This window comes from Podarcis raffonei, chromosome 1 (assembly GCF_027172205.1).
Source record: "Podarcis raffonei isolate rPodRaf1 chromosome 1, rPodRaf1.pri, whole genome shotgun sequence".
In the NCBI taxonomy this organism is placed as follows: domain Eukaryota; kingdom Metazoa; phylum Chordata; class Lepidosauria; order Squamata; family Lacertidae; genus Podarcis; species Podarcis raffonei.
In genome coordinates this window covers 71,447,319-71,473,601 of record NC_070602.1, presented here as the reverse complement: position 1 = coordinate 71,473,601, position 26,283 = coordinate 71,447,319, and the positions used below count along the sequence as shown (strand labels likewise).

General features: G+C 39.8%; 1 protein-coding gene across 15 annotated transcripts in view; it reads left to right on the top strand.

Moving 5' to 3' along the window:
* Positions 1-26,283, top strand: part of PLEKHA7 (pleckstrin homology domain containing A7) — a 158,572-nt gene that overhangs the window by 71,471 nt on the left and 60,818 nt on the right. For 12 of the 15 annotated variants that reach the window (XR_008331093.1, XM_053392551.1, XM_053392575.1 and 9 more), the window contains 5 exons: positions 8,307-8,390; positions 17,624-17,735; positions 20,986-21,090; positions 22,877-22,949; positions 23,840-23,940. Coding sequence is in view for 14 of the 15 variants with exons in the window: in XM_053392551.1 (XP_053248526.1) it covers positions 8,307-8,390; positions 17,624-17,735; positions 20,986-21,090; positions 22,877-22,949; positions 23,840-23,940 (475 nt within the window). In the remaining variant the exon portion in view is untranslated. Of the gene's footprint in view, positions 1-8,306; positions 8,391-14,787; positions 14,836-17,623; positions 17,736-20,985; positions 21,091-22,876; positions 22,950-23,839; positions 23,941-26,283 lie in introns of those variants that run through there. The other 3 variants (XM_053392525.1, XM_053392568.1, XM_053392585.1) reach the window with 2 other exon arrangements.

Genomic DNA, 26,283 nt, shown 5'->3' with positions numbered 1-26,283 from the left:
CTAAAAGGCAAAAAGCAAAAGACAAAAACATCACAAGAGGAGACTATAGAGCCAGAAATGATTCACTGAGAACCTGAAACTAGCAGCAATACTTGCATTCACAGAGAGGATGTACTGTATTTTTCGCTCTATAACACGCACCCGACCATAACACGCACGTAGTTTTTAGAGGAGGAAAATCCGTAGGCATGCCACCCGTAGGCATTCCCTCCATAACACGCACAGACATTTCCCCTTACTTTCTAGGAGGAAAAAAGTGAGTGTTATGGTGCAAAAAATACGGTAATCAAAAACTGGCCATACTACTGAGCTCAACCATCTTCAAGCCAATAGCCTTCATTTCTTAAATGTTTTCTTCATTCATTCATTCATACACACACACACACACACACACACAGAGAGAGAGAGAGAGAGAGAGAGAGAGAGAGAGAGAGAGAGAGATTTAATCAGTCACTAAAACATTGATATATGACACTTGGCTGGTTGTGAACTAAGTGGTTCTGCGTAGTGCTTGGTAAATGGTGTTTTGTTTTGCAAATCCAGGGTAAGGGATATATCTTTTGTTGCATTTCTTCCATGAAAATAAGTTTCTCTCATTTAACAACCACAGTGTCCAGAAAGTATGGTCTGATAGCCAAATTCTAAGGTTTATTTTTTTAAATAGTGATACAAATAACTAAAATGGCATTATAATCCTGGCAAATAAAGCAGAGCCATCCAGCTCTAATCCACTTTCCATGGAAAACTGCTTGCAAACAACGTTCTCTTTACAACTCCCCAACATTGTGCTGAACCAATAGTTGAGATCTAGACTATAATGACTATTCCACTGATAGATAATTTCAAAACATATGTACAGAATGCAGTTGTAGTAGACTGACACTAATTCCATCCCAGTCTTTGACTTCGCACTCATCCACACCACAGAGAAACCGCCAGACACTGCTTTCCAAAAAAGGAGATATATTATTGTAGTGACCATGATCATAATTCTTCTGGGGTAGAGGACTGGAAAGTTAGGAATTTCAGGTGTTGGGATGGGGCAGCAGGGGAGAGGAATAGTCACTGGTGTAAAACTGCCCTACTCAAGGCAGTTTATGATAACCACACTTTAAAGTAAGCGACCGGTAGTGCTTTGTGCTATCCAGTGTTTCCTTTCTTGACAAAGCACTTGCTATGCTGCGACTTTTCATCCTGTGAATTTTCCATTCTGGAAAGCATTTTTGTGGCTTTCAATAACTGCTTCTGTCTCCCCAGAAACAGCAACTTTTTCCTTTGAAAATTTAACTTCCCAAAATTATTAGTGCTAGCTCAAGAGAGAGAAGGAAGACGAACTTCCGGGTTGGCGCCTCCGGCAATGGCAGAGCTCCTCCGATCGGGAGGGACTTGCTCCGTGAAAAGCAGGGTCTAACCGCCACGGCGAAGGCGGAGACCCATAGAAATCACAGGCGGGAGAAGCCTGTGAACTTGGGATTCGGCTGGCACCTTTTGCGCCTCCCCTACTCACGGGAAAACCCTGTTTTGGGGATCCGGAGCGATGTGGGGTGAGTGGCGCGGTGCTTTGAATCGACCGCTTCTTTCACGGAGTGAAGCCGCATTGCTGCTGCCGGAGAGCGCTGACTTTTTCCTGTGGACATTTGGACCTTAAACAACTACCCGTGAGTAGACTGGAAAATTTGGATTTTCAAATATTTTAATTTGGCAACGAAGTGGGAAGGCTCTAAACAGGAAGTCCGCCTTCCGCTTTTGTAAACAGACTGAAGCAAAGACGTTACAAACTAAAGTCTCTGAAAGTTTTTGATAAAGGACTAAAATTCCATCGGCTAAAAATACAAAACCCCCTTGGAAGCAGGAGAAGAGGGGGGAAGTCGTGAACCTAGGGAGAACCTGCAGGAGAGAGTGAAAAGCAAATTACCACTGCTCTGAACCTGGGAACGGTCTGCCTGATGACGTTTGGGGAAGATTCATTGACAGAACGGATTTGACAGTTACTTAAAATTGGAAAGATACTGTTTCCATTGATCTCTTCTGAGTTTATCAAAGGGAGGGGGAAAAAATAACTGAAAATAGAAACTGTTTCTGTGCTTGAAAGAATTCATACAAGTTGAGACTGTTTCCCTCTAGAGGGAGCATGTGAAACTGTTACAGGAGTGTAACAGGATAAGCTCCAGCTGCAAGATAAAGTTTCTGAGAATCAGAGATTGACCTTGGACTATTCAAAATGCTGATAGGAGAAGGTATTGTGACTGTATTATATAAGATAAATCATTCACTTGAACAGCTGCACAAAAAGGCAGATGACATTTCCAAAATTGACAGCCGGGAACAGAAAGTGACCAATTTGAATCAAAAAGCAAGCAACAATACAGAAATAATTCAGGACTTGGAACAGGAATATACTTTGGTAGGACAAATGGTGGAGGAAAAGGAGAAGGATGCCGTTGCGAAATCTAAGGTAGTTCAGGCAGGATCCTCAGTTCTACAGAAGCAAATTGAGGATTATAAATTGAGGCCTTGCATGATTGATTCTAGCAAAAGCCAGATTTTGAGGATTGGACCCTGGCTTCGACTGAAGAATGAAAGTTGGAAAGATCCCTATATTCAGGGACCAACTGACTTTTGGGACATGGGTTTGGGCCTGAAGGAACTTGAAGCTTTGGGGGCCTATGGATTTGGAGGAATCCTGAAATACGTCCCGAAATACCTTATGGACTTTAGTTTCAATTATGGAAACTTGGCTGAGCTGTTCAGAAGGAAGAAAAGTTTTGTTTGGTTGGAGTTTACCCGAGATTTGCTGCTGAGTATTAAAGAATACGAAGAAGATCCGCAGAAGGGACTTGGAAAAGAATTAAGAGCCTCGGATATAAGATCTCCAGGTTGATGGACTATATGGATCTGACGGAAAGGACTGGCAGAATCCGAAACCAGGGAAAAGAGAGGGTGGAAGAAGACTGGGAAGTTAAAGTTCATATTTAGAAATTTTGTAAAATTAATGACTGTTAGAAAAACTGTGGAATGATATTATAGGGATTTAGTGAAATGTTAGAAGAAGTTAAGTATAGATAAGTAATTTAGTCTTAAAGGGAAATAAGGTTAAAATATGTTATTTACAAGATGATAAAAAACAGAGAAAGATGGAAAGGATTTGCTGAAACAATTAGAAGAACTGGCATACAAAAAGGGAGGTGTGAGGAAGTCGAGGAAACAAGGAAATGAAGGATAGAATATGGAAAAGGAGAGATGTATTTTAAACTCTTTTTGTTTTAAGTCATGTGTTTAATCTAATGGTTTTGGGGTGGGTTTTATAATATTTGTATACGGTATTGTATTGTGGTGTTTTTTCACTTTTTTGTTTTTTGTTTTTTTCCCCCTCTCTTTCTTTCTTGTCTTTATTTTTCTTTTTTCTTCTTTTTCTGTAATCTTCAAAAGTAATAAATATTATTTTTAAAAAAAGAGAGAGAAAGAAGGAAGACTTCCTTCAGGTCTCTGAAGTAAGGAGAGTGAAGAAACTTCAGGGAGTTCCCTTTGCTTCATTTCTTTTGATTAGCTCCTTATGATAGACAAAGGCACTACTCTGTAGCTCTAACAAGAATACTACCTTTGGAAAACTTAACCCATCAAGCTGAGTTTTAATTAACTTCCTACACTTGCACCCACAGCTGGTTCCTTTAAAATATTCAGAACCTCATGAAAACTGTTTTCAGCTTCCACCATCTCGCATGGGTCTTAACAATCATTACTTAATACATATATTTCAATCTGTTAAGCAATTAGTGGGGGCTTCCTCAGTTCCGTATATAAAACCCCAATGATACCTGTTTGCCACCAGCATGAGCACAACAAAGCTTCTGAGCATGAATAGGCATGGAGGGTTTAAACCGACAACCCCATAATGTGATAACATGGAAAATTAGGTTTGTGCTTAGGGGATAATCATATGGCATGCAAATGTACAATGAAAGAAGTATCACGAGTCTATGAGAGCGTGGGGATTTAGTACAGTTCAAGGTTATTTTCTATCTTCTCATTGGAATTGTTTTAATTTAGTCCATGAAACCCTTTGTAATTATAGGCCATACATCCTTTCCCTCTTGGTATGTAAATAACATACCTATAACCTATACTTCTTTATTGGCAATTACGACAACTTACCTTTTTAAAACTATTTTTTCTTTCATTTCCTTTTCTGTAACTTGTTTGCTATTAAATATTCCATTTTAAAAATTGGTGGGGAAAAGAAATATTGAAATGTGGCTAATAAACCAGACTGTTTTTATCCTAGGGTGGTCTGAAGGAAATATCATGTACTTGTACAGTTACAGGATTCTATAAGTTAAATGTCTATTTTGCAAAGCCAGATCCAGGCAGAATGGTAGAGACTGGTTTTCATTTTTGCCTTTGTAGATGTTGTTCAGAACAAGGAAGCTGGAAACAAGCAGTTACCCCATAGCAGGAAAAGTCCAATTGATAACTAGATCTGCAAAGCTCATTAATCTCCTTGATCCCATTCTTTTAACTGAGAAAAACTAACAGAAAAGCTGATTACTTTTTCTTGTAAAGCAAACTTTTGGACTTACTTTGGACTTGCTTTTCTGCAGAGGGGAGGGAATGTAAATTATACAGCCCTATGTGTACCTTTCATTGCTCCCTGGATGGTTGGAAAAAGAACTCCAGCTCTTGACCAGCAATGGAGCTGGCAGGAAGTGAATCTGGTGAGTGAGGTTCAGGTTCTCCAGCATTCAGGAAACCCCTCTGAAAGATTCCACTTCATGCCAGTGGAGCAAGTGGGCCATGACAGCTCATTCTGGACTCGTTTCCTCCTCTGCAGGAAAACTGTTCTTTTATGTTAAATGGTATTTAAATTGTCTAAGTAAATAAATATGGGGATAGTAAAATATAAAAGCTTATGCTAGTATGAGGTGTTGTTTCTCCATGCTAATATATGGTAAACTAAGCACCCCGGGTGGCGCTGTGGGTGACGCGGGTGGCGCTGTGGGTAAAACCTCAGCGCCTAGGACTTGCCGATCGCATGGTCGGCGGTTCGAATCCCCGCGGTGGGGTGCGCTCCCGTCGTTCAGTCCCAGCACCTGCCAACCTAGCAGTTCGAAAGCACCCCCGGGTGCAAGTAGATAAATAGGGACCGCTTACTGATGGGAAGGTAAACGGTGTTCCGTGTGCTGCGCTGGCTCGCCAGATGCAGCTTGTCACGCTGGCCACGTGACCCGGAAGTGTCTCTGGACAGCGCTGGCTCCCGGCCTATAGAGTGAGATGAGCGCACAACCCTAGAGTCTGTCAAGACTGGCCCGTACGGGCAGGGGTACCTTTACCTTTACTAAGCACCCCTAGTCTTCTACATCAGTGCTTTCCAAACAGTGTGTCAGCTGCAGTGTGTAGGTGTGTTGCGTGAATGCTCCCTGTGCTCCTCCCGGGGCTGGAAAGGGGTTAGTTTAACCTCCTGTTTGCTAGTAAAACTGATTTTCTCATGGCTTTAATGGGAATTTGAGGTGAGAATCCATTGGTTCATCTCACTGTTGTGTATACTGACTGGCAGCAGCTCTCCAGGATTTCAGATAGGGTACCCTTCAGCCCTATCTGGAGATGCTGGGGATTGAACCTGCATTTTATAATTTAAGGTCTAAAAATTAAGCCAGATACGCAAGTTCATCAGATTAGACATTCAACTGGATCAATTAAACAGCTGATCAATCCAGTATTGCTCATCAATACATTAATACTATATTACAGTAGCCAGTACTTTGTCAAAGATACCTATAATTTATCCATATATTTAATATATTGTCAGGCTGTGTATATTACTGAAGACAATGACTTGGATCCAGAGTAGTTCTTTCATGAATAAGAGAATTCCTTTCACCTTCCACTTTTCCCAGGCATTCAGGAGAGCTATAAGCAAATAGAAGAAGGGATTAAGTATCTCAAGTACCTTATTTAGGCAGTATAATGGAATTGCCTAAAGTAGCATATTGGATCCCAGCCCTTGTAAATTTTGAGTTTATAGTTTAAAATAATTGAAGCTTGGTTGTGATAGATAAACACGTTATAAATTACTGTTTGCATAGATTTGCAACACATATTTTGTGTGTGCTCCTGGTGATTTAATAACTTCAATACAGTACCTACTCCTGGGATGGAAGATCTCAAAATTATGAATCTAATTACATATTTTTATGTGCATTTAAAAAAATCAAATGGGAACTTTTTTGATATATATCTGGAAAGCTAATTAACAGACAAAAGAGAAGTGTAGGAATGTGTAGAGAAAAGGTGTTTTGTGTTATGTCTGATTTAACCTGCCCAGACATGGAAATATGCAGCCAGTTGCAAGTCTTCTCTTCCCCGTACTCAGCAATCTATTGAGTCCTGTTAAAAAGGTATTTAGCAGTTAACCTTGAGCCATGCAGGAATAATTAACCAACGGGAAAGGACAGAATTTGAATAGCGCTTGCTGGTGAAAAGAGCAACAGCTGACCTCCAAAGCCAGGTGTATCTTACTGGAATGTACTTCAACCAGATTAAATAGCTGTTCAAAGTATAGGATGCTAATTGAAATATTTTGAGGACCAGTGAAGGAATTTAGGCAGAACTGATTGCCATTTTTGGTGCTTTATTTAAGAGCTATTGTTAGAGACAGTTCCATCTCCTTAAGAGCTATATTTAAACAATCTCCATTGCTGGTATTTGGAGGGATTTTACTGTTGTTGTTTCCAGTAGATACGGAACAGGTTTTGCTAGCTACATAGCGTACTTTGAATATTTAATTTCTTCTTCTATTTGCTTATAGCTTTTCTGGATGCATTTTGTCACCCTCTTAGATATATTGAGATGATCTCTATGAGCCGTGCACTCTCACAATCTTTGTTGTTGCACAAACGGAGAAACAAGCCAGGAAGAACAAGAAGAACTTCTTGTTATGTTCTAACTCAGGGAACTTGCTAATTTGTTCAAGACCATCAAGGATATAAAGCTGTGGTTTAAAGGTGGCTTACTAAACCTGACTTGTTTAGTAACTACCGACCTTAGTTCTCAGTTACAGTCATACCTCGAGTTGAATGTGCTTCGGGTTGAGCGTGTTCGAGTTGCGCTCCGCGGCAACCCAGAAGTAACAGAGCGCGTTACTTCCAGGTTTCGCCGCTTGCGCATGCGCAGACGCTCAAAAGCGGTGAAACGTGACATGCGCCGACGCGTCGTTGCATCTTGTGTTCCGTTCGGGATACGAAGGGGGCTCTGGAATGGATCCTGTTCGCATCCCGAGGTACCACTGTATTATATGCTGCACAGCTATGATTAACTGTGGCCTTCTGGTTTGTTCCCATTTGTGCACAGGGGCTGCATACCCGTCACACAGCTCATGCATATGCTGTCTAAAAAACATGCTTCATGCAAATAGGCAGTATGGTCAGAATCCAAAGACCTACTTTAGGAATGCCCCAGAGCTTAAAGATAGCTGGTGTGATGTTCACCATTTTTTTCTTTGAAGAGTAAGCTGCCAGGCCAATTGTTTTCGAAAGTCCCTTCAGTTTTTCTGCCACAGAGAGTTCAAGAAATGCCAAAATACCAGCTCAGGGACTAGGAGATTCCTTCTTCACAAGTATCATTTTAGGGTTATATCTTTGTAGGAAGAATACAATTGTGAATGGCTATGAAAGCATAGGAGAGCCTTATACAGTACTACTGAACACTGACAAACTTTCCCTGAGATTACATTATAGGTCAATAACACACCAGTCTCATCAGTGGAGATCATTTGTACAATAGCTTTAGCTAGTTTTAAATTTTGTTCAGTAAAAGTCAAAACTATATTGGGGAAATAAATGTTGACAGCAACATTTCTTATTGCTAGAGCTGTTTACTTTCTATGTACTGATTGTACAGCATAACATTGAGTGTGTGGTATAGAATTTATCTCTTGGAATGTTTGTTTATTTTTTTGAGACAAGACTCTGTTTCTTGTGCCTGTACAAAAAAAATGTAACCGGTGTTCAATATGGGAGCAAGCATTTGGTGGTGATGATAGAAACACACTTTTTTTGTTTCTATTAAATATCAGAAGTGTATGTAACAAATGATGTCCTTATTTTGGACTTAAATGGGATAGTAGATCTCTCATAGATTCAATAAGCCTGTGACAAAAGAGATAAAAGGATCTAATGTTCCTGCTACACTGCAGGAAATATGATCTCTTTGTAAGATCAGCAACTGGGCAGAGCAAATATTTTTGAAAAGTTGTAATTTTCTCAGAGTTGTCCTTGCTTTGGTATTAAATTACATTCTGATTTTCCTTTCAGCCACAACCAGCAGACCACAACATTTAGGCATCCTGTGACTGGCCAGTTTTCCCCAGAAAACGTTGAGTTTATTTTACAAGAGGAGTAAGTAGATTGATCAGTCTTACTACTTTTTTACAAAATAGGATGCGTTGTAAACATTTGAATTTTTGTGTTGCAAGATAAACGCAAACATGTACAACTAAAATACATTATTTATCAACATTATTCCCAACTGCAAACTTACCTTCTGCATTGATACTAAAAAGTTTTTTAGAAATAGTAACTTTAGAGAATCAGAAATTTTTCTGAAGTCAAAGATTATGGTCAGGGTCTTAGGTTTTTGTGGACAACTCTCAAGGAGCCAAAGCAAACCCACAAACCTGCGTGCTCCTCCTTCTTCCCTCCTTCTCTCACACAGCCAGGAAAAGAAATTCTGCCAAGTTTAGTTTCACTTTTAAGAATCCCTGCTTAGCATCGCATTCAAACCTGAGGGTCCTGGTTTAAAACAGTATAGGTAGTTTACAGCTTCATAAACCATGAAGCAGCCTTACTGTGAAACTATGGAGTTAGTTTAAATCCAGGATGCCTGGTTTAAAATAATATTACCCCAAGATTCTTTAAAAATGAAACTAAACTCTGTGAAAGTCATTCTCCTGGCTGCACAGGAGGAGGAGAGGGGAAAGGAGGAGCTAGTAATCCTGAAGTTTGTCAAGGCTCATTGAGGTTCATTCACATAGATCTAAATAATGGCTGTGGAACATCAAGCCCAAGGGCCAAATCCAGGCTTCTCTGTCTGACCTTTGGGATTCTCCCCAGGCCACATCCTCTTTCTACAGGCCACAACACTCAACTGCCATCTTCCACATTCCCCTAAGTGTTTTTGTATGGAATATGCCTTTGAACACTGACAATGCATCTTGCTTGCCTAGATGGATGATAGCAAGGAGTGTTAGAGTGTGTGTCAAAACTCGTCTGCTGCACAAAGGTAACCTTTATTTGCATTGTGCATCCACTTCTGACTCTGGCCTTTCCCACCACTGGCATGTGGCCCCTTGGAGCTTTGCCATAAATAGAGAGAGATCATATCACTTCAATGCTGCTACAGAAACACATCTAATAACTTTGCTTGGTCCACAATTAATTGCTGAAGTTCTGCAACTTTTCCTGCAGTTCTACAGTCACAGTCAATATCTAGTATTTCAGTCCAACAGCTGATTAGCTAGTGACCAATTACTTGATATAGGTCTCTTTTTTAAACCATTTATTCCAGAAACATAAGCTATACTTCATATAGTAAATTTTATCCAGTCTTTCACATACTGCTTCTCACTCCACACCGTGTTCTAGTCACTTGAAAGGGCATGGAAGTGTGACAATCCTATCCAGAAGGCTTGCAGTATACCACAGATTGATAAAATAGGGATGGCAGAAGATGTTAAAAATTGATAATGAGACAATGACTGCCAGTGAACTCAGCCAGAACTCCTAGAGATACCTCTTTTCATCTCTCGGATCTCTCACTAGCTGAAAATGTGAAAGGCTCAAGGTTGCTTTTTGGAGGAAGGATATCATCCTTATCTGTATCTTTATTTCAGTGGAACTTTTTGATATTCTTGCGATGAAGCTGGTAAAATTTTGGATGGACAAGGTAGCTGTTAGGTGAATTTGTAGCTGGTTGATTGACCAAACCCAGAGAGTACTCGCTTTCTGGTTTCTCGTCATCCTGGGAAAAAAGTGGCAATTAGGGTTTTGCTGCAGGGTTCAATCCTAGGCCCTTTGTTCAACATCTTTGTAAATGACTTGGACAAAGAAATTGAGGCAATGCTCATCAAATTTGCAGATGATGAAACTGCGAGTAGCTAATGCCACAGAAGACAGAATTGGGGTGACATTAACAGACTGAAGAACTGAGCCAAGGCTAACAAAAAGAATTTCCATTGAAACAAACATCAGACAGGAATAACCAACTGTACAAATATAATATGGGGGACACCTGACTTGCTAATAGTGTATCTGAAAAGGATCAAACATGAGTCAACAGTGTGCTGCAGCAGTAAAAAAAAACCCCTAATGTTATTCTAGGGTGCATCAACAGAAGTAAAAGTCCTACTCTATTCTGCCTTGGTCACATCCTACCTGGAATACTGTGTCCAGTTCTGGGCGCTGCAATTTAAGGACAAGCTGGAAGGGAGGGCAGCCAAGATGATCAAGGGTCTGGAAACCAAGCCCTTATGAGGAATGGTTGAGAGATTTGGGTATATTTAGCCTGGAAAAGCAGAGACTGGGGGTGAAGGTACACACAGAGGTGAAAAATGCTATAAATAAGTCAGAAATTAGATCATAATCGCAAAATAAAAAAAGCTCTATGAAGGTTTGTATTCCTTTCAGCTGTGCAGTTCTTTGATTTTATGATTTAGCAAGGAACTGCAGAAAAGAAACTTTTGAGTGCAATCTATCAGGAAATTTGCTGCAAAAACTCCAGTGAAATTAATTAATGGAAAGTGTGTAAAAGGTGCAGATATTCGCTGAGAAAGACAAATGTATTATCTGGGTATAGATACATCTGACAGCATAATAATTTTCAAAGTGTTTATTTGCCAAATAGAATTCTTTATGTAAATCACCATACGTATGTTCTCTCTTGGCAGTGAATGAATAAGATAGCAAAATACTAAAAATATCTTTTTCCTCTGATGTAGAGAAAAGAAGACAGCAACTGTTATAGCATATGCTAATATATAGGATAAATTACTCAAAAAGGTCATAAACTTTGTTTGAGACTATTATTAAAGAGCTCTGAATCTGCCACTTTCTGAAACTCAGCCTTCCTACAAAGTCTAAATGGAAGGCATCCATACCAATTGTGGGGTGTGAATTAATTTGCTTTTAGTGTTAGCTTTTGATCATTGTTGTAAGCCACCCTGGGATATTGTGAGAGGAAGGACAAGGTAGAATAAATAAAAATTAAGCGAATTCTTAAATAGTGCACATGCAAGCATCTAATATTGCAAAACCTTTTAATGAAACTGCCTTTTTTTGAAGGGTGGAATCAGCTTAACAGTTGGGTTCTAAAAATATAATTAATCCCAAGTAGATGTTGGAGGCTGACCTGTGCCTGTCTTGAATGAAACCATGAAGCTGATTGTCATGTTCACTAGCTGTTTTCGTCTGATAGGTTGCTCTTTTGTAGGAGAAATAATGAACAATGACCCAAGAATTGCTGTTACCTACCTATTTCGTTTATTCTTTCATTGAATATCAGTGACAGCCACAGAAACATTCAGGACAGCCAATTTGTCAGAGCTCCCCTTTGGCTGTGTTAAAGGTAGATAAGAAGTTGTAAGGTTTCTGTGCAGCAATATGTTGCACAGTATAGCCGCATTCAGCCGTGCTCTTAGACTCAACCTTCTGTTCTTTATGTTGCTAATTTGAGTCCTCTTTTTCCATTTACAAATTGCGCAGGTTTTTTAACAAACTCTGTTGTCTGATGCTTTAAAATTAGTATGGCATGAGCACTTTGGTTTAGATGAATAGGAGTCATTGTTGGTATAAAATAAAACAGAAAACCCCACCACATTCATTCATGCATAACTACATTTTCTTCCATATTCTGACACTTTATCTAAGCTATAGTATTTTTCCCTTTTAAAAATGGGGATAGATTCTAGCAAGCAAAGAAACTGTTTTAAATTAACACTTGTAAGGAGCATGTTACTTCTGGCACAACTAATGTATCATGTTTTTACTTGCATGTGAGCCTATGTACACCAAAAGACTAAAGTAACTTATTTTAAAATTGGTTTTGACAACTGTCATTAAATGTAAAAGAATGCACTCATCTATTCTCACATGTCTCTATAATTTGTGAAGGTAGTGAAAATTTATTCTCTTAATGTATAAAACCCTAATTAAGGTTTATTAAATAGATGTGTTCAGTTAAAATTGACTTTGTTAACTAGCATGTTATGACTTGATTCTGCAACAGATAATTAACTTAATGTGGCAACCTTTTTCTGTTGGCAAAATTGAGCATCTTCCTTGTCCTCCAGAGACCTTGTCCTTTTAAACTGCTTTTATTCCTCTGAGTCTAAATAATACTTCATTGTTTTCTGTTTGTTTTTCCTGGCCCCCTTCTATGACATAAACAATCAAATCTCCCGTGGCATAATGGCATATAGCTTTGTTCAAAAACTGCTGTGTGGGTTTGATTTTTAATTAATATGCAGAGCTAGCAAAATGTGTTTACTGATACTGACATATCATTCTTTCCTTTTCACCTTAGTCAGTTTGAAACCAACCAAGTCAAATTCAGAGTAGACCCACTTAAATCAAAAGACATGACTAGTGTAAGTCCATTGATTTCAGTGAGTCTACTCTGAGTATGACCCATTTATTTATTATGAAAATAAAGCTGCATGATATAAAATAGATCTTGAAAGTTTGTACTACATTACTGGAATATTAATCAAGCACAACCATTCTTCAGTTAGGATGCAATGAACCTTGTGCTGATTCAGTTCCATTCATCCCCCACTTACGTGATGTGTTTTCCTCTTGCACTTCTGGTTTTGTGGCATACCATGGTTTGCTTGTACAACACTGGACTGAAAAATAACATTCAAAGTGGTAGTTTCCAATTCTAATGTTATGGTTTGCTCAAACCATTGTTTTCTGGTTTGTATGTTACTGGCACATATGACACTAAGTCAAGTTGTATGGTTTGTTTAAAACTTCCCCAACTTGGTGCTCTCCAGAAGTTGTTGAACTACAGCTCCCATCAGTCCCAGCCAGCATGGTCAATGGTCATGGATAATGGGAATTGTAGTTCAAAATATCTGAAGGGTGCGGGGAGGGGAGGTTCGTTTAAACCATAATGTGCAAAAGCTGTGTTCTGGATCACAGCTCAAGCACTCCCATTTCGTTCAGGGAACAACAGGGGATAGCCTTTGGCTTCGTGTGCCATCCAAACATGCTGTTTTTTTCCAAAGAAAGTATGATTGGGAAGCCAAGGTTTGTCTGAACCTGCTCAAGGGCTACCTAAATGTGAGGCACGAAACACTTCTTGGCAATCAGGAACACCATGTGGGCTCATGCACTTCCACCTGTCTTGTAATCCAACTGTAGTTTTCCAGACCATTCAGATCATACAAACAATGGTAACTGGATTTGCCTCCAAACCATGTTTTGAAACAATGAAACTCAACAAGAAATGGGTTTGCGAACCATTATTTTGAGGCAATTCTGGTTAGTTTGTCTTTCATATCCTCCAAGTCTCCCTGTTTTCCAGGGTCAGTCCTGGAATTATGAAAGCCATCTTGGCTTCTGATTTGATCCCAAAATGTCGCTATTTCTCCTGCCAGTGCTGCCGCTGCCGAGCTCAAGGAGGGGGAGCTGGCACTTGTCCCGAGCGGCGGCAAGGGAGCATCTCGTTGCCTCTCTGCTGCTGTCAGGTGTAGTGGTTAAGAGCGGTAGTCTCGTAATCTGGGGAACCAGGTTCGCATCTCCGCTCCTCCACATGCAGCTGCTGGGTGACCTTGGGCCAGTCACACTTCTTTGAAGTCTCTCAGCCCCACTCACCTCACAGAGTGTTTGTTGTGGGGGAGGAAGGGAAAGGAGAATGTTAGCCACTTCGGGTAGTGATAAAGCGGGATATCAAATCCAAACTCTTCTTCTTCTTCTTCCTCCCTTAGGCAGCTTGTAGTGGCTGCTTTCTTTGATTTTTCAAAAAATGCTTTGTGTGTCTGCATTTAATCTTGCCACTTTCTAAAATTTATTTATTGGTGTGTGTGTTTTTTTGCAAATCTACCAAAGAATAATAATTTTTTTAAAAGAAAAACACCAATCAATAAATTTACTCTGACCATTGTTAGTTGTGATGTCCAGATTGGACACACTAAAGACCATACCCTCCAACATGCTTCAGATGAAAATAGGGACATTTTTCACTCCTCCTCAACTGACCCTCCTCAACCCCCCCCCCCCATTTTGTCCCCACCCATGGAGCATTTCCTACCAGAAGAAAGGTGAGTGCCACCAGCATTACACCAACAGGACACAGCATACACACCCTCCACCGTCCTGAGAAAACCCCTTAATCATTGAACCTGAAGCAGGCCATTGTTGCTGCTACTGTCTCCAGTATTTACAATGATCACGACAAAAGTAATTTATTTATTCAGTCAAATATTTTAAACAGTTCCATACCAGATAATTTATACAAACTTTGAATAAGCTTGCTCATTTATGCTGGTTTGGCATACCACCACCACCACCACCACTACTACAGATACCAGGTTAGATTTTAATGAGAAATGTCAGCATAACATTACTTCCCTAGTAGATTAGTGGTGGTGCATGGCAAAGTTAGTTCTGAAACGTGAGGAGCAAGCTCTTTTGCTCTGAAAAAGAAACACCCACCCACCCACCTCTGACCTTGTAAAGAGGCAGATACCGACTTTCATAGTAGGAAGTGAAATAAGAAATCCTATTTTTCTTTCTGTGCACAGCAAGGAAAACACAATGGGCAGATGTCAAAGTAAGAAGCTGAGTATGCTCATCGTGTTTAGCATATAGATGTGATATTAAAATGTGCCATTTATTAAGTGTAATGAGCTATAACAGTTAGAAAGCTCCTCCCCTACTGTGTGCTGAGTTTTCATCCTTCATAAAAGTTCATAGTATTCCATTTAAAGAATTAGCTGCTTTCATTCCCTGAACATAAAGGTAAACATGATCTTATATTTAACATTCCTTCAGTAAAATAGGGCAGGTTTGTGTTTTGGTTATTTGCATGTTTTTGTATGTCAATTAATTGTACCGTTCAGCTTCCAAAAAAACACACTCCACTATTAGAAATTGGAATAAAATTTTCTTTTAAATTAATTAAAATTCCACCCTTGCCATCAATAAGTTGGCTGTAATTTTCTTCTCATCTGTCTATCCTTTCAGTAGAAATTCTTGGTTTTATATTTATTCTATAAAATGAAATATTTCACATGATTTGTCATAACAATGGGGATGCTCTGGGAAGAGGGAAGCTATAAGAATGGTTTCATATCTGCAGGAAAAATCAAGAGTCTTGATATAGTTAATGGAAAAATGAAGAGGCAACATGATCAGTCTTACAAATATGAATGTGGGAAATCACACACTTGTCTGTTATCTCCTGGCATTCAGAGACTTGGTAGCTAAAGGCATTTATTTCACTTGCTGCTTTTCCAGTTTCTAGGCTGCCCCAGTATGAAAGCTTATGTGTATATGTGTGTGTGTGTGTGTTCCCAGCTTTCTAATGCAAATAAACACCCTTGAGTTTTTGTAGTGGAAATTTATAAGACAGCCACCAGCAGAAAAGTGTGCTTTACTTTTTAAGTTTGACATGTAGATGATCATGTAGTCAAGATGATGTTGTGAGTCAGTAAGTCAGCTTCCCTGTTTTGTACTTGCTGGAGTTCCAAATAATTGCTAATGGCAAGAACATTCAATTTCCATGGCTCATGAATTGAACCTAGCTCAAAATTTCTTGCCCATGATAGCCTTGGTTACTGCTTGCAATGTGAAATCATCTGAGCGACCACTAACTGAAACACCTGAGTGAACTAGGTCTCATGCTGAAATGAATCCTGAATGGTTGATGTTTTATTTAATACTGGCTTTGCATTAACTAGTAGCAACAAAAACTCATGTGGCACTCACTGACCTCATCTCTAAAGTAGGCGCTGCTTACCTGCTCCTGTTCCCTTAATTAGTTTTCTTAACTTATTTAATTATTATTTTTTATAACATTGATGTGTGGTTTTAGCTGTATCTTCCTAACAATAACTACTACTACTACTACTACTACTACTACTACTACTACTATTATTATTATTATTATTATTATTATTATTATTATTATTTCTATACTGCCCTTCATCCAAAGATCACACAGTGGTTTACAATATTAAAACACAGAAATACATACCATAATAACAAACAAAAACAATACCCCCCCCCAGTTTAAAAATCACACAGTTTGTTTAATTAGCCAATGGCCTGGGAGAAGAGGAATGTTTTTGCCCGGCACCTAATAATGTGTAAGGCATCAGGCAAACCTCCCAGGGAAAGCATTCCACAAGCAGGGCACCACTGCAGAAAACACACATTCTCTGGTTGCTGCCCTCTGGACCTCTTGCAGAAGAGGCATATGAAGAAGGGCCCCAGATGATGATTGCAGGCTCTGGGTTGGTTCATATGGGGAGAAGCAGTCCTTAATGTATTGCGGTCTTCAGCCATTTAAAATTTTAGAGGTCAAAATCAGCACTTAGATTTGGACCCAAAAACTAATTGGCAGCCAGTGCAGTTGGATCAGGATTGACATTATATGCTCAAACCATCTTTCCCCGGTAAGCAACCTGGCCACTGAATTCTGCACTATCTTCAGAGGCGGCCCACTTATAACGTGTTGCAGTAATCTAACCTAGAGGTTACCAGGGCATAGACAACAAAAGTTAGGCTATCCTTATCCAGATAGGTGTGCAGCTGGGCCACCAGCTGAAACTGATTGAAAACATCAACCCTGATGATTGGCCATGCTGGCTGAGGACTGATGGAAGTTGTAGTCCAACAACATCTGTGGAGAGCCACAGGTTCACCACCCCTGCTCTGCTTACTGACTGTGTTGGTTCTCATTTCAGCCTCTGCACACTCCGGCGCTCTTAACCTTGTGGCCCTTTATCTCCACACATCCTTGGCCGCCTGTGACACAGGATTGGCCACTAGGGGTACCACTATCCCCCAGAGCAGGTGCTTCATCAGGAAGGAGACTACCTCCTCCAGGTTGTTGTCAGAGCTGAGAGTGAGCTTGACCAGGAAGTTGTTGCTAGCCCAAATTGGGAAGGACCCCAGGCTTTTGTATTGCCTGAAGCTGGTGTTGGCCTGTTGTGCCCCTCTTGGGTCCTGTTCAGTTGCATGTACAGAAATAACTATCGTAAATAAAAAAATTCTTGCACTCTGCAGAAAATTACAGTTACTGACTGTATCAGCTTATTCGGCTCTTAAAATCATTTCAGTGTATAAATCTGTTAAATATGATGTAAGTAAATTAATGCACATCTGTTAGCTGAACTATAGAAGATAGTGTTTAGATTGCAGGACAGACTTAATGAGCATGCTTCTGTTAGCAGTGATATCTGTAATAAAAACTGTTGTAAGTGAACAGTTTACTGCATTGGCGCAAGTGTAGAAAAGCTCACAAGTTTCATCTATCCTTTTGTGGCATGCTTATACAAGAGCAAAAAAGCCCCCGGGGGTGGGGGAACTTAAATATGTCATAAATGCCCTATTCTTTTTTTTCCTAGGCAAAATTCACTTATGTCCAAGCATCGGATAAACCAAAGACCCTCAAGCATGGTCAGTGAAACATCTACTGCAGTGACTACATCCACTGTAGATACAAAACCTGGCTCCAAGGTAAGACACATACCCCCCCCCCCTTATTCTGAAATGTGAACAGTATCAAGGACTGAGCTTAGCCCTTGGGCAAAGTGATCATTGCACTTCATTAGATCTGCACAGATATGGCACATCAGTCATTTTGAGGTCATACAGTGATTCATGGCTGAGTTAAGATTTGAGCTAGAAGCTTCCTGTTTCTCTTAACCACTGTGGTACATGTTCTCTATTTCATTGCTTTCAGTTTTTTTCTTTCACACTGTTTACCTGGACAATATCAGCTTTAAGCATTTCTTTTAAATCATTTTTTTAAATTATATACTGTATCATGGTGTTTGGCTGCACCATTCATTATATTGGACAGTGTCATTTTATAAAGCTGCTCTGGTAACAGAAATTAAAGGGAACCCCTTATGGACTAGGGAGCTCTGTATATGTATAATTGGTTGTGGTAGATTTTCTTGATGGACTGTTGTTGTTTGCATAATATGTTTGGGAGGAGTTTGAGAAGGAAGGGCACGGGTGATGCCATCCCAGTTTCAGTGATCATGGGTAGTAGGAGTTGTAGCCATGGGGAGGCGATAGGTTACCACGGAAGATGGGGACAAACCTATGTACGCCTTGTTCCTTGCTCCCACCACTGCCATGGGCTGGTTCCTGGTTGCTTATCTGCTGTGCTCACTGACCTGTTATCCATTATTTGTTCCTGGATGAGAGTGCTGATCTGGCGTGTATTACTGAGCTCTGGGTGGGTGTGCTGGGAGGAGTTGATCTGACCCGGCTGCACCCACCTGGATACTCAATTCCGCGTAAGCATTGGCTTGCAGGAACTGGGGGCAGAATGGAAGAGAGGAGTGCTTATGGTCCGTAGAACTTCCATCACCAGGAACACCCTTTGTCTTGGAGCTTACTGTGAGGTCCTGCACCTGGTATCATGCCAAGGACACAGTGATCTATAGTTCTTGCTGGTGTACTGTCCACCCTGCTGTCCAGCAGCTTCTGTGACTGAGCTGGCAGAGGTGGTCTTGTATGTGGTGTTTGATGAATATCCATATTGAAGCTACCTTGGTTGTTCTGGCTCATGACTTCATAGCTTCCATGACAACCATGAGGCTGTCTCAGGTTGTCACTCATCTGACACATAGTGCAGAGCAAAGTATTGATTTCAGTTTTTGCTCCAGAGGGAGGAAGGCATGGTCTGGAAACAGGGGTGTAGATGTCACCCTATTTTCATGATGAGGTTGTACTTGTAGCTTCAGTCATTCCCTGCAGGGGTGGTAGATAGATTATGATGATCTACACCTGGATACCAATGGAATCCAATAGATTCTCGTCATGCTGTGGAACAGCAAGATGGATCAGGCCAGCACTTTACCCAGCTATTGAAATAATTGCACCAGCTGCCATATAGCTACTGGACTAAGTTCAAGGTGCTGATTTTGGTGTATAAAGCCCTATTTTAGAAACTGGAAAAGTATTTAGTTGCATTTTCCTTCAAAACAAAACAAAAAACATGTAAAGATCATTACTAGGATACTCCTCCAAGTCCCACTCTTGTGTAGCTCTTGTTGAGGCATAAAGTATCATTTTGCTCATTTCCAAGCAGTACTATTCAAATGATTGTATGTTTGTGTAGTTGAAACAGCTAGTGGGGTCAAGTATGGCTTATTGTTTCTTAATTTGGTATGCCCCTGAGGTGAAGAGCTGTAAAGATTGTTGCATGCTGATATGGCTCTAGTTCCTTTCTTCTTTTAACTCATTTCCCCATGCTCAGGTTGAGAGGACAACCAGCTAAAAGAGGTATTGTCTTTGTTTGGCTGTCATGCTTGAGGATGCTTCAGCAGTTTCTTTCATGACTGGGGAGCCCTTTATGACACTGTTGGAGAATTCCTGCTACTGAATAGTTATAAAAATGTGATGTGCAGTAAAAAAAAGAAGACAGGTTTTAGCAAGCCACTTCAGGGAAATTATGGACCGTATGGAAGCCTACATTTAAGCAGATTTATTTTCTCACTATACCTCCTAACATAGACATGAAGGTAGAAAGAGCTTAACCAAGAGTAAAAGGCTTTATTCTATGGTAAATTCAGTCATAGTGATTCTGATTCTGCTCCTGAAATTAAGATTTGTGTCTATGGCATGAGTTTAAGGATTTTACTATATTGAGGAATAAAATGATATATCACTCACTAGTGCAATCATGTTATGCCACCCTAAGTTCATGGCAGAAATTGAACATATTACCCATGTATAATCAATATTGATATATTACTATGTGCTTAAAAATAGAAAAGGAGAAAGCTGCATACTTGATCTTAAAGAGGACTTTGGTAAATTTCCAGACGTGCCTACACAGAAGGATGGGAGAAGACAGGGCTAGGCTCCTTGCGTCCTTATATAATCAGAGAAAGAATGAATAATGTAACTTAAGACTTACAATGGAAAGTGACTGTGATGTAGCAGATTTTCACTGGCCTAGTTCACACATCACTCTGAGCATGGGTATGACTTACCATGACTAGGCAAATGTTTGGGCTCCTGCTGAGGACAAGGTTTTCTGAACTTGGGATCATAGTTAAGGTCTCTCCTTCTTGACTATGACATCTAACCATATGACAAACCATGGCTACAGATCATGGTTAAGAAAGAATGACCTTAACCATGATCCCGGGTTCAGACAATACTCTGAGTGTTAAAAGCCCAGAGAGGAGGAAAGTGGCTCATCCTGAGGAGCCAACATGTTGACACATTCATTCTTACGCCATGGTTTCAATTAACATAATTGATCAGTGCGGTCAGTGTGCGAAGTTAAGGAGGAGTTGAAAGAGAAGATTTGATTTCAAAATACCAGTATTTAAGCAGGAGGGGTTTTGCACAAAAGCTGAAGTCCAGTCTGAATTTGGGTTCAGAAGCCCAAGGACTTCTGCTAGTTTCCTCCCTCTTGACCAGCATAAATTAATATTAATATTCAATTAGCCCCAAGATACAAAGATAAATTGCTAGATATACCCCCAGTTGAGGATGTTCTGACTGCAGAGAGGAGTTGCTGAATAACTGGATTCTTAGAAAGAATTAAAAGATGTAGAGGAAATGGAAACATGTGTAATTGTGTAGTAACTGATAATACCCATTTTGTGGCAAAATCGTTTAAATACTACATTATTGTGTAACAAATTAGGGAACATTATTTAAAAAATACATTGTATGTGTACTTTTTATGTTTGCTCATGTCATGCACTTACTGTTCCTGTATTATACTTGTCTGAAGGTGGTAAAATCTGGCAATAAAATACACAGTTTTGGGAAAAGAGACCAGGCTATAAGGAGAAACCCTAATGTTCCTGTTGTGGTGAGAGGCTGGCTTCATAAGCAGGTGAGTTTGTAATTATATTTATGTGTTGCAATGAGTTAAATCAGAACTGCCTGGTGAAAAGGAACCTTTTTTTGCATAGCATTTGAAAATGCTGGATTGGAGCAGAGGTGGGGGGAGTGAGTTGTGGTGGGTGTGGGCCACCCCGGGTGCCACCACTGAGGGGGGTGACAAAATGCCAGGTGGCACTCACTCTGGGGGCTGCAGTGCGCCCGAGCCACGCATCTCTCCTGTAGGGCAGCTGAGTAGGAGGAGGCAGGCAGACACCGGAGGCCCCATGGTGCACCTCGCTCCACCCTCACCCTGTAGGCGACTTGCCTTGCCCCTGTGGGCGACTCGCCCCACCCCTATTGGCAGCTTGCCCTGCCCTGGGCGTGCTGCCCCAGCAGCCTGAGCAGCTTGCTCCTCCGCTGGAGTGGAGTTCTTGGAATTCAAATTTCATGTGATCAGGGAATCTCAGAATTGACCTTCAAATCTTCTTGCCTTGTTTTCTGTCTCTAGTATAAGGGTACAGTCTTTGTAGAAAATCTAACATAGGAAAATACATGTTTATATTATGAGTAATCTAATAGGCAGGTAGTTCTGCAAATGAGTTATCTAGATAGTGTACTAAAAAGTCTACTGTTTTTCCTTGGGCAACTTATGAACAGATCGTGATTGTTAGGTGAAAATAGACCACCAATAAGAGCTTTAACACAACTGTAATATTTGTGTGTGTGTGAATAAGTACCACAGTTGTCAAATTATATAGTGTAGGAGTGTTAGATTTATAGTTTAGGATGCTGTGTATTTAAGGCAGAGGCGGATAAAAGCTTAGTCATATCAAAATGTGAACAGTTCAAGCTGAAAGATTGTAACCTAAACACCTTTCCAGGAGGCAATAAGTATGAAATACCAGACTCTATAAATATAATTAACATTTTTTAAAAATTATCACAATGCAAATTACTGTGTCCTGCACGTATATTAACATAACTAGTTTTATTGCATAAAATTACAGCACAGCCCTGGGCAGCATGTAATAAACAGCCAGGCAGGTCAACTATCTGGAAACAAAAAGGTCAGCGGTTAGTGCCTGTCAGTGTTCTACTGACATGAAAGATGAACTCTGCCCGTATCATTATTAGCACTGCAGTCTTGAAAACCTTTCCCAAGCTATACAGAATTAAAAACATAAACATGTTCAGATATATCATACAGTTGCCACTACTGCTCCACTGATCTTGATCCATCCAGCATACTAATAATATCTGTCATTTGTGCATTACTGATGTCTTCTAACTAGCATTCACTAATTGTAATATGCTTTTTCTTCATAATAATGGTATCTAATTAGTGATGGAAGAGTTGATCCAGTGGGTGGCTCCACTAGCAATAAAGAAAGAGATGTGATTTTTGCCTTTTCTGGCTCCTTTCTGCCTCCCCCAGCACGCCCTGAAAATCAGTTCAAGAGAGTTGGGAGACTCGCCAGAGGAGGGTAGAAAGCAGCATGGGGGCTGCAAGCGAAAGTTCCGCTTTTATTAGTGGAAGTCGTTGCAGAATCAAAAGCCTTCCATGTTCTTAAGAGCACCAATTAGATTACGCCCAGTAACAAAAAATTAAGCTTTTGGGAAGTAGTATGAGAAAATAATGATACTGGGCAGGTTCTGCCATAGCTTTGCATGATTGTTGATGATCATATTTTCATATGTTAAGAAAAAATATATACATTTCAGATTCTGTTTAGTGCTGTGTTGTTTCTTCTACTGTCTGTGTTAAAAAATTGGTATTTTATTATTTGTATTTTTAGGACAGCTCTGGGATGAGATTGTGGAAAAGGCGATGGTTTGTGCTTGCTGATTATTGTTTATTTTACTACAAAGGTTAGTGAATAAAGATCTGCTTTTAATATTTTTTGTGGAACTGAGAGCTGAGTACAAATGTTACATTTTTGGTGTTGAGCTTTTTGGTGTTCAAAATGTCTGGGAGAATGCTAGAGAACAACTCCCTACCTCCTGCTTGCATTAATGTCAGGGAGTCATTTATGGAAGCTAATCTATGCATTTCTTACCTTTTTGATTGAAGAACATCTGTGCAAACCAATTGCCATTCCCAGTTCTTGGTGACAACAGTTCTCTCTCTTCCCCCGCTCTCTAATTTGTCTCCTTCAAACAATTCTTGATTGCTAGGAGTATTTCTTTCTCTCTGCTCCTCACAAATAATAACAATGTACTGGAAAATACAGAGGCCTATGAGATGCACAAAATGTTTGTGTTGCTAAAAAAGGAGATTCACACATAACATTAATAAAGCACATGAAATTATCAGAAAAATGATCAATGTTTTTGTCTATCTCACCCAGTATTGTCTATTCTAACTTGCAGCAGCTAATCAGGGCTTCAGGCAGAGATATTTCACATTACCTGCTGATCCTTTTCACTGAAAATGCCAGTGATTGAACCTGGAACCCTGAGTGCACCTTGTCCCTCCAAGGTTTAGTCCCTCTATAACCTTTCTGTCAGCCTATATCTCAAGTGCCAACTACTGCTGTTGAACAATGGTACAGTTACTAGCTCCTGGGATTCTAGATGGCTTGTGGAACTGTTGTGTGCCCAACTGCCCCCCAAAGAACCACACAAGTTATACACATAGTGCAGCTAACATAAGTCGCACAAGATGTGGGCTGTTGCACAATACATGCTTGATAGCATGAATACATTTTGTGTTTCAGTTGAAATATGGAAGTTAATTTGTTTCTTTCTTCATTCAAAAGACAGCAGAGAAGAATCTGTTCTCGGAAGTATACCATTGCCTAGCTATGTAATATCTACAGTTGGACCTGAAGATCATATAAACCGCAAGTACTCATTTAAGGTAAATTTAGTAATTTCAAAGTTTGTGTTTATTTTAAACAGTAAACATGATACATTTTTGGGAAATGCCATTTCCTAGCATTTTTCATGTATATCTGGAGCAAAATGTAAAGAGCCACTGATAGTTTTTGCATACGTATTGGAACCTCTCCTTTCCACCACACAGTGCTTGTCCTCCCTCCAAAATTGGATGGTCTTCCTTGAACAGCTTCCAATGCAATGTGACATGTTGCAGGTGGAAGGGAAATCTGGAGAGTGCCTGTGCACTGGTAGAAGGTTTGGCATGCAGTTGTAGGACTTCGAACCTTCTTATATTTTTATAACAATGTATCTCCTTTCTTAAAAGAAAATTATCAGCCCAGATCATTGTTCCACCATAACTCAATGTTATTCATTGCTTTAATGTGTGTTTTCCTATGTTAGTCTAAATTATGATTCTCTGTTGTCTAAATCATTAAATCAGTGCTACTCAGAAGTAGGTTTCAATGAGTAGAGTGGAGTTTACATCCAAATAAATGTACATAGGTTTGCAGTACATGACATGGCAATACTGTTTTTCTTTTGTTTAAATTATTATTTTGCTTCAAAGTTCTTGTTTAATTTGAATGGAGCTGTTAACAATTTCTGATAATGTGCCCTCTATATTTTTGCAATGCAAGAGTATGGTAATGTTTAAATCCACTTTTGTGACTGTATGCAGTCCTATTACTTGGGCAGTTCTTTGAACACATATCGTTACAGTGGAGCTTGATTCCAGGCAGATTGATATGGGGAAAAGTCCTCTGTTCAGTTTTATCCATCCAGATCCTAAGCCATATAAAGTTTTACATGTTGGTGCAGGCATCTTGAACTTGGTTTTGTAGCATATCAGCAGCCAATGCAACTCCTTGGTAAGCTGTGCTGCTTAAAAGCCTAGCTGCGGCATTTTGCAATAGCTGCAGCTTCCAGGCCAACTTCAAAGGCAGCACAACATACAATACATTGCAATAACCCACTCTTGAGATTTCCTATTCAAGGGTCATTGTGGCCAGGCTATCCCTGCTAGCTTTTTCTGTTTCATCTCCTTGCCCCCTTTTTGTGTTTTTGTGTGTCGAGGTTGTTTTTTGTTATTTGGTGTATGAGGTGTTACTTAGGAACATTAAGGGGACACCAAGCAATGTGTTCTATTTCCAGGTTAGTTCTTCATTTTTGGAATCATTTGAAGAAGGCTCCAAGGAGGTCAACTTGTTTGTTAAAAATTATTTGGTATTGCATCAGGATATTGGGGGTGAAACATGATGTGCTGTGCAGTACTGAAAGGTAGACTGTCGCATATATCCAGAGAGTCATCCTCCTAAGAAGAAACTGCCAGATTATATTCAGTGAGAAATCAGAATGTGATTTAACACGTCCCTAATAAACAGCTTCTGAACTGAGCAACCCAGTGGTTACAGCTATTTGTGCGAAGGAGGAGAAGAGCTGGGAGCATAGTCTCACCTTTTGGTGTACCCCTGTCCATAGAGACATAACAAAATTCTTAAGAGGCTTACAAATATTACTAAATTCAATCAGCCAACACAGTGTTTTGTTCCACCTGTCTTAAAAGTGTCTTTCAGTAATTTGATTTTTCATTCTAAAAAACTGGCTGGCTGCGCCTGTAGAAGGGGACTTTTAACCTCAGAGCATCTTGTGTTCAATCCCCAAACCCCTCTGAAGTTCAGCAGTATAAGTTCAAGGTATAAGGAGTTGATTTCAGAAGAAACATGCCTGTTCCCCATTCTCATGCACAAATGCTTCCCACTTGCACTCAGAGAGGTGGTAGTGTGATTGAATCTTACCCCTGGCTTTTTAAAATATAAAGTGTAAGTTGGATTGCATCTGGTTAGTCATTTCAACATATAGTCAAATTTTGGATTGGCTGCAGCAATGCATTGATTGCCTCAGCCCAGTATTAAAATATATGAAGTTGCATGCCTACTCAATAACATGCTGAATTTTGTTAATGCTATGCATGACTAAGGCTGCAACCCTGGGAGCAAGTCTCACTAAACTTAATGTGACCTATGTCTGTCTACATAACGTATAACAGTGCACTGTGAATCCTTAATTCTTATTGGAGGTAATAGTGATGTGCAAGGTGTTTACTTAACTGTAAATTTAAAATGTCAAGAAATGTCTTGGTTTTTAGTTTCTTTTTAACTTAGATGTACTTTTGTTTCTTTATGATTAAGCATCACTTCAATGAAGACTAGGTTATTTATATAATGGAATATGTATAGGCAATGACTGAACTTCAAAGCATGCACATTTATCATCTATACTCTGAGTAGCTGAAATAAAACCTATTTCTGCTGATGATATTTGA